The sequence below is a fragment of the Podarcis pityusensis genome, assembly GCF_964106645.2.
Source record: "Podarcis pityusensis genome assembly, chromosome: Z".
Taxonomy (NCBI): Eukaryota; Metazoa; Chordata; class Lepidosauria; order Squamata; family Lacertidae; genus Podarcis; species Podarcis pityusensis.
In genome coordinates this window covers 15056238-15074439 of record NC_138044.1, presented here as the reverse complement: position 1 = coordinate 15074439, position 18202 = coordinate 15056238, and the positions used below count along the sequence as shown (strand labels likewise).

General features: G+C 45.6%; 1 protein-coding gene across 2 annotated transcripts in view; it reads right to left on the bottom strand.

Moving 5' to 3' along the window:
* Positions 1-4970: 4970 nt before the first annotated feature.
* The window catches only part of DDX31 (DEAD-box helicase 31), a 64394-nt gene continuing 51162 nt past the window's right edge, over positions 4971-18202 (bottom strand). For both annotated transcript variants that reach the window (XM_080990611.1, XM_080990610.1), the window contains exons 19-20: positions 14897-15074; positions 4971-5542 (exon numbers count right to left, since the gene is read on the bottom strand). In XM_080990611.1, the coding sequence (XP_080846737.1) occupies positions 5401-5542; positions 14897-15074 (320 nt within the window). In that variant the 3' untranslated portion in view covers positions 4971-5400. The remainder of the gene's footprint in view (positions 5543-14896; positions 15075-18202) is intronic.

The following is an 18202-nucleotide window of genomic DNA, read 5'->3' as shown; positions in this document are numbered from 1 at the left end:
ATCTAGATGCTATACTCCTATTGATGCAGCCCAGAATTGCATTGGCTTTTTTAGCTGCCGCGTCACACTGTTGGCTCATGTCAAGTTTGTGGTCAACCAAGACTCCTAGATCCTTTTCACATGTACTGCTCTCAAGCCAGGTGTCACTCATCTTGTATTTGTGCCTCTCATTTTTTTTGCCCAAGTGCAATACTTTACATTTCTCCCTGTTAAAATTCATCTTGTTTTTGTTCTCTAATCTGTCAAGGTCGTTTTGAAGTGTGATCCTGTCCTCTGGGGTGTTAGCCACCCCTCCCAGTTTGGTGTCATCTGCAAATTTGATCAGGATGCCCTTGAGTCCATCATCCAAGTCATTGATAAAGATGTTGAATAAGACCGGGCCCAAGACAGAACCCTGTGGCACCCCACTAGTCACTCTTCTCCAGGATGAAGAGGAACCATTGATGAGCACCCTTTGGGTTCGGTCAGTCAGCCAGTTACAAATCCACTGAGTGGTAGCATAGTCAAGACCGCATTTTACCAGCTTCTTTACAAGAATCTCATGGGGCACCTTGTCAAATGCCTTGCTGAAATCAAGGTAGGCTACATCCACTGCGTTCCCTTCATCTACCAGGCTTGTAATTCTGTCAAAAAACGAGATCAGGTTAGTCTGACATGACTTATTTTTCTGAAATCCATGCTGACTATTGGTGATCACAGCATTCCTTTCTAGGTGCTCACAGACTGTTTGCTTAATGATCTGCTCCAGAATCTTCCCTGGTATTGATGTCAGACTGACTGGGCGGTAATTATTTGGGTCCTCTCTTTTCCCCTTTTTGAAAATAGGGACAACATTTGCCCTCCTCCAGTCTGCCGGGACTTCGCCTGTTCTCCAGGAATTCTCAAAGATGACTGCCAGTGGTTCTGAGATCACATCTGCCAGTTCTTTTAATACTCTTGGATGCAGTTCATCTGGCCCTGGAGACTTGAATACATCTAAACTAGCCAAGTATTCTTGTACTATCTCCTTAGTTATTCTGGGCTGTGTTTCCTTTGCTGAATCATTTGCTCCAAATTCTTCAGGTCGGGCATTGTTTTCTTTATCGGAGAAGACTGAGGCAAAGAAGGCATTGAGGAGTTCAGCCCTTTCTGTGTCCCCTGTTTGCATTTCACCATCTTCTCCTCTGAGTGACCCCACTGTTTCTTTGTTCTTCCTTTTGCTACGAACATACCCATAAAGGCCTTTTTTGTTGCTTTTAACCTCTCTAGCAAGCCTGAGTTCATTCTGTGCTTTAGCTTTTCTGACTTTGTGTCTACACGTGCTGGCTATTTGTTTGAATTCCTCTTTGGTGGTTTCCCCCCTTTTCCATTTTTTGTACACATCCTTTTTTAATCTTAACTCAGTTAAAAGTTCTTTAGATAGCCACCCTGGCTTCTTTAGGCACCTTCCATGTTTCCGTCTCATTGGTATTGCCTGACGTTGTGCTTTTACTATCTCCCTCTTAACAAACTCCCAGCCATCATGAACTCCCTTTCCTTTTAGTATTACTGTCCATGGGATCTCACCCAGCACTTCCCTAAGTTTTATGAAGTCGGCTTTCTTAAAGTCAAGAAATTGAGTCCTAGTATGCTTGGCTGCTCCTTTCCGCTGTATAGTAAACTTCAGAAGAGCATGATCACTCGCACCTAATGATCCTTCCACTTCTACCCCACTAACCAGGTCATCAACATTGGTTAGGACCAGATCTAAAATGGCTGTTCCTCTTGTTGCTTCTCCCACTTTCTGGACAATGAAGTTGTCTGCAAGGCCAGTGAGGAATCTGTTTGACCTTATGCTCTTGGCTGAGTTTGACATCCAACAAATATCCGGGTAATTAAAGTCCCCCATTACTACTATCTCTCTTCCTTTTGCATGCTTGGCCATCTGTTCCAGGAAGGCATCATCTATGTCCTCCGTTTGGTTTGGGGATCTATAGTAAACTCCCACAATGAGGTCACTGTTATTCTTCTCTCCCTTAATTTTGACCCAAATGCTCTCACTTTGGCTTTGAGGTTCTAAATCTTGGATCTCTTCACAGGTATACACATCCCTGACATATAACGCCACTCCTCCTCCTTTCTTGTCTGGTCTGTTTTTCTGAAATAGATTGTATCCCCCCATTATTACATTCCAATCGTGGGACTTATCCCACCAATTATTACATTCCAATCGTGGGACTTATCTGTTTTGTATAAGAATACAAAATGGGGCTTGCAACAGCTGTGGAGTGTTGGTGGTGGCTGGTGGCCCTTTGGACCGGTGAGGCAGAAGGCAAGGAGACCAACAGTAGGCAAAGCCAGAGCCAATGACAGGCAGAGCCAACTCATTCAAGTTTTATGCCCACCCTCCCCCTCCTTGCAAAGTTATGCAACAGCGAAACTTAGACTGACTGGAGGAAGCTAACAGGCAGTGCCACCCCCTGGACTAATTATAATTAGTTATAATTAAGGAAGGAAGCCATCAAATCTAACACATGAGGGGCCCCACTTTAACTAAACTGTATAATTTAGTATTTAAATAATCAGTATTAATAATTGTATTAATTGGATAAAACTGGCATTGTTTTAATGAGGCTGTTATTGGAATGATATTGGAAAAACTGATCTCATATGAAATATATAATTAGTTATAATTATTTGTTGTTATTATTATGACATTTCTATCCCAGATTTCATCCAAGGAGCTCAAAATGAGAGTTGTTACGAGATTCTTATTCCCCACAGAACTACAGTTCCCAGAATGGTTTAACAACCAATGCCTCTTGGGTACTATAGCTGTGTGAGAAGTAAGGAGTGTGAGAAGTAAGGGGTCTCCTGAATAAACTACAGTTCCCAGGGGTTTTTTGGGGAGGAAAGTAATGCCTGTTTAAAATGGTATAATGGTGTTTCAAATACATGATGTATATGCAGCCTTAGATTACCATTAAAAGTTTCCCTGTCATTTTTTCTTTTAAGAATGGAGTTTTCTGGTGCTCTACTTGGTGGATTCTTGTTTTTTTTTTTTTGTTTTGTTTTTTTAAAACCCCCCACAAAACATCAAGGAAGCAGAAGCAGCTCATTAAGTCAAACATCTCCCTTTTGAAAGGTGTTGATTTTACATGAGAAAGGAAGCCCAGAAGCCCAGGTCAGGGGCTGAATTTGGTAAATCCCTAGGGTTTCTTTTTCTGTGTGTGAGTGTGTGTGTGTATAAGAAGGGTGTGAGAGGGCGGAGGAGGGGATTGTCCCCAGCTCTGGGGTTAATAAAGTGGGAAAAGAGTCTCTTTCAGAGGCATTGCAAACAAAGTCCCCCCTCCCCTAAAAGAAGCCCTCTGTCCAAAGGCCTACATGGATTGACTTAAACCCAGGGGATAAGTGCTTTAAATTAATCTCATTGCCTAAGAATGAGGCCAAACAAAACTCTTTTAAAATCATATTAAAAATCTATCAAAGGAACAACTTGCGCTTTTCATTGAGAGAGAGAGAGAGAGAGAGAGAGAGAATAATCCAGCAACGGCCTTCCTTACATTTACACAGCCCAGAAATGCAAATCAAAGACGTTCTGTGCTATTTAATTGCCCTTGTAGCTCCCAGCCGATGCCATCTCGCACGTTAATGAACGACAACCCTTTCTAACACGACAGGAAAATGGCAAGATTGAAATTTGTCCTCGCCAAGACACATTTGGAAATAAGTTGAAAGGTTTCACTTCGGCAAAGGGATTTAAAAAAAAAAATCAATTTGAAATATAGTAGGTGAAAGCATACAACCCTAGAAAAAAAAGGTTACAGACCAAAGCTGCTGGTGTAAATCAAAATATGAACTTGAAGGTAATAGGAATTGATAAAATAGTCTAAGGCTGAAATGCTCAATGGGACTTACTATTTCTGTAGATATGTAGCAAATAGCATTGCATGAACACATGTCCTGTGATAAGAGTTTGGAGGCTAACAGGACAGTTGCAATTAACACGGGACAGAAATTCCAGAACTATTGAGCTACAAGAAATAAATGGATTTGAAAAATCATGGAAACACAAAAGCAAGCACATGGAGGATGCTGTCAGTTGCATCTCTGTTTAACTCACTGTTCTTGGAGAAGGCCCTAGCTCAGTGGTGAAGATTCTGCTTTGCGTGTAACATCCTGGAAAGCCACTGCCAGTCAGTGTAGACAATGCTGAGCTGGGTGGGCCAATGGTCTTCCCAATAAGGCAGCTTCCCAGACCTTTTAACTTGCCTCTGCTAGGATTGTGTATCTTTATATCTGAATCACTCAAATCACCCTCAAAGATGCAAAGAATAATCTGTCCTCTGAGGAGGCTTCATGGTGTATCTCTGTATGACTGGCTACAGTACCCTGACCGGGGCGGGGGGGGATGTGTGTGTGTCACAGTCTCTGCTGAAAAACCTCTAGCCAAGAAGAGTCCACCATCTTCAAGGCACTCTGTGTCACAGTTGGACAGCCCATCCTTCTGATAAATAAACATCCTTCAGCCCCCTGATATTTTTGATGGTTTTTCCTCATCTTTTCAAGCTCTAAAACAGCGGCATGGAAAGGTTTTCACTGCCAGAAGACCACACTCCCCTTGTGGCATACCAGTACAGTGGTACCTCAGGTTACAAACACCTCAGGTTACAAACACTTCGGGTTACAGACTCCACTAAACAGGAAGTAGAACCTTGGGTTAAGAACTTTGCTCCAGGATGAGAACAGAAATTGCACTGCAGCAGCGAGAGGCCCCATTAGCTAAAGCGGTGCTTCAGGTTAAGAACAGTTTCAGGTTAAGAACGGACCTCCAGAACGAATTAAGTTTGTAACCAGAGGTACCACTGTAATGGGCATGGGCAGAGCAATGGGTGCAATCCTTATCTTTGTACAATGAATGGGGAACCCTGGCTTTTGGCCTATGCTGGCTGGAGCTGATAGGAGTTGGAGTCCGCCATCCATCCTTTGTAAAGCAGACTGAAGACGTCAAAGAGGTTTACACATATGTGTGTGCGCGCACACACTTTTCCATTTATTTATTTATTCATTCATTCAATATATTTCTACAGCATCCTTCAAGAATAAAGTTCTTCCTAAGGCGGCTCATATTAAAAAATTACAATGAATATAATTAGGCGGGCCACCACTTTCACCATTACCACTGTTTCAGGGGTTGCAGGCTCCACTCTGCATTCATAACCCCACTCCCCAAAAAAGAAAGTTTTGGTTAGAAGCTGTTACAATCAGCACACCTTAAATTTCATACAGGACAATGCTGTTCTTAATTTTGCTTTCCCTTTCCCTGGAGCAGGCTTTGAAAAGGGGGTTGTGGAGGAAGAAGCACCTCAATTTTTGGTGATGCTCCCAGATTGCTGCTACCGTGAGTCTCAGCTGTCTTGGGAGAGGCTGAGAATTTCTGGCTCATCTTTCAGTTTCCAGGCTGGCCAGCTTTTTCTTCCTCTTGACCTTAGATGCAACCATGTCCAAGCCACTCGAGTATTCAGACTGCAAGATTTCAGCCAGACGGCGCTTGCCCCGAGTTTTCTTGAGAAGAAACTCACGCCTGGGCAAAAGAAAGGAGAGAGATAAGGAAGGAGAAAACTTTTTAAAGCATTTGGTTTTACAAGGAGACACTGTTGGATTTTAAAATTTAAGTATGCACTCCTCAAGGTTCCCACTTTGAAGAAAGTCTCACCAAAGTGGAATTTTGGGCCAAACAAGATGTGCCATTCATTACATGATTAACATATGCAAGTTTGTTTGTTTTTCTAAAATTAAATAGCAGTTGTGGGGACGGGGGAGATTAGGACTTCGGCAGTGCATGCAGAAGATCCCAGCATCATGAAGGCTGGAACATTACTTTATTTTTAGATGTAGAACAATAATGTGGTGACAGAACACATGCTTTGCAAGCAGAAAGTCCCAGATTCAATCCCCAGAATATCCAGGTATGGAGCTGGCCAAGGATGGAATGAGGTTGGTGCAGGGAAAAGAGATCCATTCATCCTGTCGGATCGGACTCCACTGGCTTAGTCTCCTTCCTTGAGTTCTTACCTTGAAAATCCATCTCCTGAGTAGTCATACACTTAGGGTCAACAGAATCCTAATATCTCTCTCTCTTTCTCAAAAGAGATGGTAAGATACAGCTCCCTCTTTCAAAAGCAAGCCTTATTGCAGACATCCTTGAGGTGTGAATGCACAACAGGTGTGCAGGTGAAAGAGAACAGCAGTTCACACATGAGGAAAAAGCAAAGCACAGCTGAACCATGGAGACATTTCATATCTTCGCTCAACTCTCATGTTTTAAAAAAGAGCTCCCTTGTTTTTCCAATAGTAAATATATGGGATGTGATATGCTGCACCTGCCCACCAGCCCCTCTCTTCAGGAACTGTTATAAGAGGGACTTGGGTTTGGAGCACGTCCTATATTGTAGGATTCCCTCACAAGAGAGGTCAGACTGGCTCCCTCTTTGCTTTCCTTCTGCTGGCAGGCAAAGACCTTCCTGTTCAGATGAGCCTTTGAAAACTAAGGTGCAGGCGATGCTGATCACTGGGCTACAGTCAGGGCAAAGTGGATTTGAATGGCTGGCTCTAAATGTGCTATTGTTATTAACTAGTTTCTTTGTATCACTTTGCATTTCATAGTGATGTTTTTAAATGTTGGAAGCTGCCTTGATCCCATCTTGGAAGTAACACAAGTATATAAATACAACAACAACAAACAATGTAAAATGGATTTTTCAGTTGTCTCAAAATGGCAGGACCAATATTTTTGCCTCACTAGAACAACTGTTCTTCTAGTGAAGAGAAGAAGGGACAGCCCAAAGTGCTGCCTCAAGGTGTTGCTGGACTACATCTCCCATCATCCCCGACTGTTGGCCATGCTGGATGCTGGGGCTGATGGGAGTTGGAGTCCAACAACATCTGGAGGGCCAGTTGTTCCTCCATCCCTGCTCTGGAGCAGCACTACACTGAGGGGAGGGTGGGATATGAAAATGGGAAGTCAGATCTTGCATGGAGTGCCTAGCTGAATTTTCTTTAAATAGGCTTAGAGAGGGGTCTTGGCTATTGCCCTGGAATGGGTGCTGCACCTGCCTCAGCCTACCCCACATGGTTGTTTTGGGGAGAAGATGGAGGCAACACGCATGAAAGGGTGTTGGGCTAGGACCCAGGAAACCAGGATCCGAATCCGTGCTCAGCCATGAAACTTGCTGGGTAAAAGGACCCAAGGCCTAACCTACCTCACAGGGTTGTTGTGAGGATGAAATGAGGTGAGAGAGAACCTTGCATGTCACCTTGAGCTCCTTGGAGGAAAGGTGGGATGTAAATGTAATAAATAAACATACACCACTGCAATCTCTTCCTAGCAGATTTTAGAGTGAGACCCTCAGCAGGCTGCAGGGTCTTTTCAGTTGCATCCCCTCATGCTTTGGAACTCCCCCAGGAGGTCTGAATGTCCTTCCTTTACCTCTATGCTGTCCTATCAAAAGGCAGGTCAAGACCATTATTTCCCAAGTAGCTTTTGAGTTGGCTGGGATATTAATTCTGCTGCTTTCGAGTTGTCATTTATTTTTACGTGGATTTACAGGGTTGCATTCAAGTTAAATTCTACCCAGAGTAGATCTACTGAAATTAATTTACCCAGGTTAGTTGATGGGTCTGCTCTAAGTCTAACATCACATACTACTGATGGTCTTTAAATGTAGTTTTGTACACTACTTTGGGAGATATTAGCTATTGAGTGCAGGAGAATGGCTTTAAAAACAAAACAAAAACAGACTGTCACAAATAAGGGTGGGAAGCGACAACAGCCCTGTGGTGGGCTCAAATGCTCTTTTTGCTGATGCACATGCAACACAGCCAGCCTTGAATTGCCAAAAACAGTGGTGACGCTCGCCCCTTTTGGACCCGTGGTGCGTCTCTGGAGAAGAGGCCGCCATTTATCAGGGACTGTTTTCAACACGGATCATGCCGTCAATCCATTTGACGGAGGTTCCTCACTGCTTGCCCCATCCGGTGGCTGGCAGTGCCAAGCAATGAGGCTTGGATACCTCTGGCTTAATGCTATCTGAACACCTGCTTTTCTACCCACTGAGTCAAATGAGCCATCTGTGGCTGATGTGTGCTGTGAAGGGGGGGGGATGGGAGTGTCATACGGGGAGGGATGGTGGCAGCAGTAGGAGTGGGGCATAGCATCTATCAACTGAGATATGCTCCTTCAGACAACCTAGCAGATGTCTCCACTACATGGCAACGTTGGCTGACGCTGAAAGGCATATCTCGGAAAGATTTTATTTTTTTTAAAAAAAGTATGTTCTCATCAAATCAGGACACAGCATCAACACACTGGTGGAGGTGAAAGGGGCAGCCTGCAGGGCAAAAGGTCCAGTAATGCTGCAATCTGCGACTCCTTCCTAGGGTCAGGGGTGGGGAACCTCTGGCCCATGGGCCAAACTTGGCCCGAGAGTCTGTTTCCTCACAAACCTGATGCCATACGGTTGGAGGGTGTTTTGTGACTCTGGGAATTAGATGAAGAACTTGTTCTCAGAAGCAGAGACATACTTAGGCTCCCTTGCACCCTTCACAAGGAGCTGTACCAGTGCATCCCCCTCCCATCTACTGCACCTTGGCAAGGACATGTTGGCTGCCCAGAGCAGCACAGGGAGTGCATGGGTGGGAAAGTGGGCTCCTAGCCACTCCCAGCCAGGGTGGAGAAGCACATTTTTTGCACACACACTGTGGGCCTGGGCCCTTGGTGAGGGCCAACCTGGTCAACCCCCAGGTATGCTCAAAGAGGCTGTACATCGTTTTGAAGGGGAAAACTATATAGTCTGGGTGTGCTCCTAGATTACATCTTGTCCCTGGAGTCTTGTGACTTCTGTAAATAGGAGTGCTTATGCCCAGTTTAGGCCACTCCTGAACTGGGATGGCCTGGCCTCAGAGGCCCATGCTGAACTCCAGCACCCATAATCCCCGGCTACTGGCCATGCTCTTTGGCGGGGTTTGGGGGCTGACTGGAGTTGGAATCCAACAACATCTGAAAGGCACAAGCAGAGGTGCAGTCTAGGGAAAAAATAATGGAAACAGAGTTGAGAACATTACATAGGGAACCTGTGGCCCAATCCTGGTGTTGTACTCCAAATCCCTTCAGCCCCGGGCCAACAGTCAAGGATGATGGTGGGAGTTTTGGGACTGCAAATTTGGACTGCCCATGATGTAGACACCTGCAGATTCCCCATCCAGGTTGAAAAGGGTGAAGAAAGGAGAAAATGTGAAGCAGAACGTTTAGGCAGGGAGCAATGCACTGATGAAAAAGAGCTGTGGGTCCCCTACTGAGGCTCAGCGGCGTAGCTAGCCGCTTGGCCACCTGGGGCGGCATGCACCCTGCACCCAGGGGCGGGGCAGGCCACCCATAGGGCGGGGCATGCCGCGGAGCCTCCAAGGAACTGAGGGGGAGGCAGCGGGCAGACACAAGTCCCACACTGCCCTTTTGGGCATGGCAGAGCCTGCAGGCGCCCAAACCACTGTGTTACTCCCAGGAGAGACGTGTGGCTTGGGTGCACTGCAGGCCCCACAGTAAGTGTTGCTCCCTGCGGTGTGGCACCCAGTGCGCCCCCCTAACTATGCCTCTGTCTCAAACCACCCATCAAGCCTCTTATATTGTAAAAACATGAGAAGAGCCAGATGGACCAGGCCAATGGCCCATCTAGTCCAGGATCCTGTTCTTATAGTGGCTAACTACAAGCCTAACTACAAGCAAGTAGGACCTCAGCACAATAACACTTTCTCCTTAAGCAGTTTCCAGCAACTGGCATTCAGAAGCATTGCTGCCCCCAACTGTGGGGAAACAGCAATAGCCACTGTGGTTGGTAGCCATTGACAGCCCTCTCCCTCCATGATACCAGCCTCTCCCTTGCAAAACGAACCCCTTTCTTGATCTTGCACTTGGCCCGACTCTTCTCTAGTCTCAAAGCTCCCCCCACCAGCCGGACTCTATTTATTTCTGCAGCAGAGCACCATCCAGAGGAGGGGAAAAAACGCCCCAAATTCCTCCCTGGGCCAGGCTCCAAGCTTTCCCTGCCACTAATTAAGTGATATTAAGGAAGCAGCAAATGCCACAAGGAAATTGGCAGCTGAAAAAGGACTCCAATCTGACGAAGAGGAGATTGCTTTGCAGGGGGAAAGCTCTGCAGCTGCAGCTTGGCCCGGGAGGGCTTCTTTGCCTGAGAGAGTCCGTCCTCTAAGGGGGCTGTGCCTGCCTCCCACTCCAAAAAAAAAAAAAAAAAAAAAAAAAATCTGGCCAAAGAGAAAAGTTCAAAGAGCGTTAGGATGTTAGGTCTGCTCATGCAATGTACTTCTCTTTCTCTCTCACAACCCTCTTCCACATGTTTGTCCCCGACAAGGGCCAACTTCTCTCTCATTACTCAAAAAGAAATGCACAAGAGGCTGTGTGTGACTTGCGTTTAAGTAGACCTGATCGTTCTGTATTGGGCGCAATTGGGAGTAATCTGCAAAAGCTAAAATTTGAGGCCTGCTCTCATTTTGATCATGCAAGCTGAAGGACTATAAACCCATAGTTGTTGGTTTTGTTTTTAACAAAACAATTTGAGAAGAAATTGAGTTGTATAGAGTGTTAGTTATACTCAGTGTAGACCAGTTGAAATGAATACACATGGCTGACTTAGGCTCATTAACTTTAATGGGTCTACTCTGAGTATGTTAACTGGAGACAAACCACTGTTTTTGTACTTGTAGAATATGCCTAGTCTTGGACATATTTCTTCTTTTTTAAAAATAAGAATAATCAGGCAAAATTTCAGGGCCAGATTTCAGATATAGTAAAGGACTCTGTACTACACGGATCATGCCTTTCTGAGGTATTGATTCTTAACACAGGGAGAAAAAATACACATTCCACAGCTGTGCCAACTCCACACAGGCTTACCTGTGCAGACACCACAACAACCACTACCAACAAATATGTTTTTGGGTGCAGGATGCAGCTTCTGAAGAATATCTGCTTTCATTAAAATAATTAAAAATAATAAAAACTGAGCAAGTTTCTAGTCCTTATGGAGGCCAAACTATTTGTTATTTGTGTGTGAGAGAGTGATGTAGAGCTTTGCTCTGTTTTTTAATCTAGTTTTTAGGATTTTTTACTAAATGTTATTGGGTATATTTTTATGCAAACCGCATAGAGACTTATTATATTAAGCAGTATTAAAATTTTATGACTGGCTGAATGAATGAATAAATAAAATTACCTAAATAATAAAATAAATTAGGCATACTTCCAAACCTGTGAGCAATATGTAGGGAGATCTGGGGAGCTGGGATAGATAGTCAGCTAGATAGGGGGACTGAATAATGTTTTCAGAGTGTGGGGTTTCATGCCTCTGACTAGATTCTCTCCCCACCCCCACCCTGTGCCTAGGCAAGCCAGAATAAATTATGCAAAGCAGCAAAAGTTTCAGAATATAAAATCCTGTAAAAATAACGAAAACAGCAGACAACAGGGGGTTTTTTTGCCAGACCTTTCAGCTTGGAATTATACCCTCCAGAAATTCTTTTTAAAATAATGGTACTGTTACCCACTTAAAAGAAATTTTAGATCAATTAATCACAAGTGTTAGACCGTCTATCTATTAACAATTCAATTAAAACCTGCATCTACTTGAATATGAATTTAAAAATGAAAAACTACTCATGGGGTGGAGAGGGAAGCCCTAGCGAAAGCACTAAAAAGATCAATCTGGAAACACCTCTGATCAAAAGTACACACCCCTCATGAATCTACAGTGGTACCTCGGGTTACATACGCTTCATGTTACAGACGCTTCAGGTTACAGACTCCTCTAACCCAGAAATAGTACCTCGGGTTAAGAACTTTGCTTCAGGATGAGAACAGAAATCGTGCTCTGGTGGTGCGGCAGCAGTGGGAGGTCCCATTAGCTAAAGTGGTGCTTCAGGTTAAGAACAGTTTCAGGTTAAGAACGGACCTCCGGAACGAATTAAGTACTTAACCTGAGGTACCACTGTACTATATTCCTGTAGGGAGAATGACAGTACTTTCATGAATATCTCTCCCAGTGGGACGAAACAGCAGCTTGGAGAAGCGGGATGGGGCATAATAACCTTACTCCTAATTTTTATCCTGCTCTTTGCCCAAAGAGCTCAGGAATGCCGAGTTGCTTCTCCCACCTTTAATCTTCACAGCCACCCTGTGAGGTAGGTTAGGCAGATCAGGTGAGTATAACAGGCATGGCTTTCTTTTAGGCCAGAAACTCACTGGAGCTCTGTCCCGGCTCCTCTCGGGTGGGTGCCATTGCCATTCTAAGAGAACGAGGGAGGCATTCAGGGTGAGTTCCGGCACCTCTTTTTCTAAAAAATAGCACTGGTTATAGGGATCTGAACTTGGTGGGTCTCTTTGTTCCAAGATGCCACCCACTGGCTCTCTTTAGATCAGGAAGGGGGTTGGTTGGAAACATTAATCACCCCCCATCTCTCCTGATGGCTCCCGAGCTGCTGTCCAGTTTTTGCTCTCTGCTACGTTTGTGGAAATGGCAACGCAAGCTTTTCTCCCCCCCCCCCCACAACTGGGAGGGATGGAAAGGGCCCCCTAACACGCCACCTCTGGAAAAGAAGCGAGGGGGGGGATAGCTTTAACAGAGAAACAACATCTCAGGAACAGAGGGAGACATTGTCCCCACCTGCTGTAATCCAGTGAGACTGTTGGTGTCAGTCATCACCCCGTTCCCTGCTGGGCTAAGGAGACATCAAAGCCTGCCCCATACCATCTTACATGCTCTTTATCAGCTAATCAGGCTATTCTTAGCTAAATAAAGCTCCGTTAAATCCCCTGCTCGCTGGGGCATTCCTGTCCTGCTGCCCATCTGCTGGTGAGGGTGAGCAGAAGCAGTCCACAGGGAGAAAAAAGGCAGGGACAATGCGTTTAGTCCTGAATCCCCTCCCAACAACTGCTCTGTGGGTCCCGTCCCCCACCCAATCCTCCTGCACCCCCCCCCCCAAAAAACATACTTCGTTTCTTTGATTTTGCTTCTCGGATGGCCCAAGCTAAAGATGTCAGCGGCCCCAGCAAATCGTGACATGGATTAAGGGGGCCTTTATAACTGAACAGCCGACGCTTTGCGCAGATTGGAGCGTTGTTGGTTTTTTGAAACAATTTTGCAGCAATGGAGTATATACAAAAAAAGAGAGGGACCCAAGGAAAGAAATAAAAGGAAAAACTGAGAAAAGCAACACAGATATTTGCGAAAAGGAAGGCGGGCTTGGGAGAAAAGGTCAAGAACGAAACAGCAAAGAAAGAGAAAGGGAAGAAATTGAAAGAAAGTGAAGGAAAAGAAGAAGAAAGTCGTTTGGGAGTTGTTTCTTAACATGGTTTTCTTTGAATTAAAGCAAAGGTGGTTTAGAGAGCAGTATATATGCATGGATTAAAAAGTATGATTTAGAAAAAGAAAAGCACACTTAAAAAGAACACCCCACAGTTGAAGATTTTTTTAAAAGAGCAATCTGATAGGGCCTCTTATCTAAACATGAATGCTAAAGAGGAGAGCATTCATGGCTTGGGAATAAACGTGGTGGCAGAGTGGTGAGGATTCAGAAAGGTGCAGAGAGACTGGATTTCCTCACACTCTAAAACGATGATGATGATGATGATGATGACGAAAAGCAGGTCCCAGGGCAGGCTGCAACACTTTAAAATTCAGGATTCAAAAGTTTAAAACAGATTACGGTCACAGGAATGGCAGGGCCCTGAAAAGGCACATCTCAGGTGTCTCAGGGTAAAGAGATGCATCTTCAGCATTCGCCTGTAGAGTGAAGAAGCCACTCACCCCTTTGCGGAGGGAGTTCCACAGCTTAGGGTCTGTTACAGACAAGCAAGGCCCTCTCCTTGGCTGCCACCCGTCGCAACTTAGTGGTGTAACTACCAAGAGCATCCCCTCTGCCAATGTCAGCACCCAAGAGGGTCAGTATGGAAGGAGGCAGTCCCTCAGATATTTTTGGCCTAAGTTATTTAGGATTTTATCCACTGAATGGTAGAGTCTGAGGTGACCCAATGGCACTGACAGGCAGCAGGTCAAGGAGAGGCAGACACATCGCTCTGGACCATTGGACATCTTGGCTGGGGGCTGATGGGTGCTGCCACCCAAAACTGCTGAAAAGCACCACACTTAGGGCTACCCCTGGTAGACAATACAGAGCTAGATGGACCAATGGTCTGACTCAGTATGAGGCAGCTTCCTGAACTCCTAACTCTGGCAAAGACCTCCTCCTGGTGGAGGAAGAGAGGAGTGCATGAGTCTGGCATTGAGTGTGGGGTCCTTTCTGCTCATGCACCAATCATGCTGTATGCAAGCACACAAAACAAGTGTTAACACAGAAAGGCTTCCTTTGGGTAGATGTACATTGCTGTATTGAGAGGAGGAACAGCTGAAATGGGGAAGGGTCTTGCCCAGGCCACCCTATGGCTCTACAGGTTAAAGCAGAACTGGGGAATCTCTAGAATATATTGAACTCCAAGCTCCTATTCTTCCCTGACCATTGGGCCATGCTAGCTGGTACAGTTGGGACTTGGGGTAGTCCAACCACATCTAGAGGGGCTGCAGGTTCCCCACCCCAAATTGAAGAAGAGGTATCCCCCCTTTTTCCTGAAGGATTGTCTCTTCTAAACAGAGGCATCCCTCCATTCGCTGTATGCAGTAGGCAATGCTGCTGCTTTAGTCTGGAATGGAGGAGACTGTGACCCTCCACAGGCTCCTGCATTTCAGCTTCCATTATCCCCAGCGGCTCATCATGTTAGCTGCAAGGGCTGATGCAAATCTGGACGGCCACCGGTTTCCCATTATTCCTGTGTCAAACCCGCACACTGAGTTGGAAAGCACAGTTGAGCCTTTACCTTTTCTGCTTCTGGTTCTTTGCTTGCTTTGGGAAGGCAGAGGTGGCACTGAGATTCTTAGGGGCGTCCCGGAGCCCAAAGCTCTTTGCCACATGGCCCAGATGGAGAGACTTGACGTGGAAGATGTGCTTGAGGCTGGCTGGGTAGGTTGCATACGACCGAATGAAAGACTGCAGAGCTGGAGGGAAAAGGGAGGAAGAAAAATGAATGTGTCCGTTGGGAATTTTCCTTTGCAAAAGGGATTACGTGCCATCGCCTCTCAGGTGAGATTATCTCCCTGTTGGGACACTCTTCATTTGAGCTCAAGATCACCTCCAAAACAGATGCAATGTCCACTAAGCATATGCAGAAAGCCAGTCACATACCATCAAATTACGAACACTTCTTTTAAAAAACCAAACAAATGCCTTGTGTGACTCTTGCAGGCCACCATAGGGACAGCTACTGCAATGTCCACTAATCACTTCTAAACTATTGGCTATGAGTCCTGGAAGACTTGCACACCGTTTTCCTCCTGGCCTGGGGGTATAGCCCAACTCCAGATAAGATATAGGGGCTGAGGCTGCTTAACAGATTCCTGGCCTGGGGTGTTTTGGCGGGTTGCCGCTGTTGAGGTTATTTTTAAATTTTTATTTCAGCTCTTATAATTTATGTGGAAACTGTTCAGTCCGGTTGTGTATTTTTAAAAATGTTTTATTTATTGTTCATGACTACTTCTGCTATGTTGTAGTTATGAATTCTTTTCATGCTGTAAGACGCCTTGAGCGTGGTTTGAACTGTAGAAAGCTGACATACAAATAAAACTATGTAGGTACGTAGACAGCGGTCCCTCTGGTTGCAAACGGGATCCATTCCGGAGGCCCATTCGCAACATGAAAAGAACACAACCCGCAGCGGCACGTCTGCGCATGCACGGGTTGTGATTCGCCGTTTCTGCGCATGCGCGTGACGTCATTTTGCGCATCTGCGCATGCACAAGCGGCGAAACCCGGAAGTAACCCTTTCTGGTACTTCCGGGTCACCGCGGGACGCAACCTGAAAGAATATAACATGAAGCGGATGTAACATGAGGTATGGCTGTACTTGCAAAGGAGGCCACTAAAGATTTCATGATTTGCAGCGTTAGCCCCCAGTTCTCGTTCCCCTCCAATTCTCACCCCAGAATTCTCACATTTCTGGTTTTCAAATAAATCCCAGCGATGCAGCTCAGGACCCCTCCCCACTTTCTCTCCCTACCCTCATCTCAGACCCCTGCCTCCCCACCCCAGACCACCCCAGTCCCTTAACTGCATCGAAACCTAACACTGCTCCCCCACCAGTCTCTTTTGCCCTTCCTCACTGAGTCAGTAGACCAGCACGTTTGCCCACAGCTTAAGCCTAATCTCTCAGGGGTGGCAGGAGATTGGGGTTTACGAACAGTAATAAAAATGTCATTTTAGCGAGATCAGTTCCTGGAAGGACTCTGGGAATCCATCAAAGCTCTGTTTGCCAAGCAAAGCGAACACCATTTCCCAATCAATGAGGGAGTAACGAAGGAGAGAGCGTTGCAACCCCTTCTTCTCATTTCACATCATCAATTTTTTAGAGACCTGTCTGGCGGGGGAGGGGGAACACAGGAAGAAAGAGAGGGGAAATTACCGGCGGGGGTGGGGGGTGAGTTGCCAACCTTTCTAAAGGTAATGTTTGATATTTTAAGATGTTCAGTCACGACTTCAGGCCCAACTTCATCATACAGGTGGTTCAAAAGCCACATGGACAAGAGTTGCTCGGTTCAAAGCACAGAAATGCTCCGGGCTGGCCTACATGTCTCTGTTTCTTTCCCGCTCCACCACACAAAGCAAGTTCCTAGTCCATATTGGGCAGGGAGGAGGAAAAAAACTGGAAACACAAGTCAGAGTCTGCCATTTTTGTGGGTATGCACACCTGTGTTTCCCCCTCCTGAGCTCAAGGCGAATGACCACAATACAGAAAACATCAGGGAAACCTTTATCTAAAAACCTTATTTAAAAAGGCAGAGGCAGAGAACTATGAAAAAAGCAGCCAGCAGGTTCAGTACCACTGTCTCCCCTACTCAACAGCCTGACCGTAGATGGTCACAAGAGGCTTACAGAGCAATCAATAAAACAATTAATCAATCAGATTAATGTGGCATTAAAAAAACAACAACCCAGGTTCATAGGTAATCCCCACCCCATAAAAAGGCACAGCACAACTCTGAATAGAAAGGTCTACATTAAATGTCTGAAGTTCAGCAGGGAGGCGGGGGGGGGGGGCTGTCTGATCTCAGCTGGAAGGGGGATTTACAATAATGAATGCACAGTTCCTAGTGCACATGAGCTATGTGGTAACTACCAATAGAGACTCTCACCCGAATAGCAAGGAAGCTACATGGCTGGCAAACCTCCTTTAGGAGGTTATTCTGGAGCCATGACTGAAATGGTCCCCCCTTTCTCATTGCACCCAGTTTGAATGTGCATCCCACCAGAACACAGAATTGAGCATGCCGTGGTCAATCTTTGCGGGGAGGGCAGCAACTACTAATGGTAGCTAATATGACAGATCCCATGAATTGCAGGGTGAGGGAGGGGTATCCAATGTTAGTCCTACTCAGCGTAGCCCCATTGAAACTAATGGACATGGCTCACTTAGGTCCATAGGGCCACTCTCAGTGGAACTTGGTTATATGCAATTCAAAGTAACTTCACCTCTGTCAGATTGGTTCTGTGGGATCTGGAGTACAGCTATACAGTGGTACCTCAGGTTACAGACGCTTCAGATTACAGACTCCGCTAACCCAGAAATAGTACCTTGGGTTAAGAACTTTGCTTCAGGATGAAAACAGAAATCATGCAGCAGCAACGGGAGGCCCCATTAGCTGAAGTGGTACCTCAGGTTAAGAACAGTTTCAGGTTAAGAACGAACCTCCAGAACAAATTAGGTTCTTAACCTGAGGTACCACTGTAATGCATAACTTTGCATATTATCTTTGGGCACGTAAAAGTCAAATGTATGAAAAGCAGTTGAAATTGTCAATTTGTCATCAAGGTTTGGAGTAAGTTTGTTGATTTTGCACATTCCCAATCCATGCTAAAAAGGGTATAATCAATCTCTTTCAGATTTTTGGGTTTCTGCTGCTGCTGCTGCTGCTGCTGCTTCTCCTCCTCCTCCTCCCCCCCCCCTTTTTTACTTGTTGGCATCCATCTGTCTTGAAAGACAATGGAGTGCGCCTCTGGGGGTGAAGTCAAACTGTTGGAGAATCACAGTGCGTGCCATTTTAAATCTGCCCCCACAATTCCCAGTGCTTTA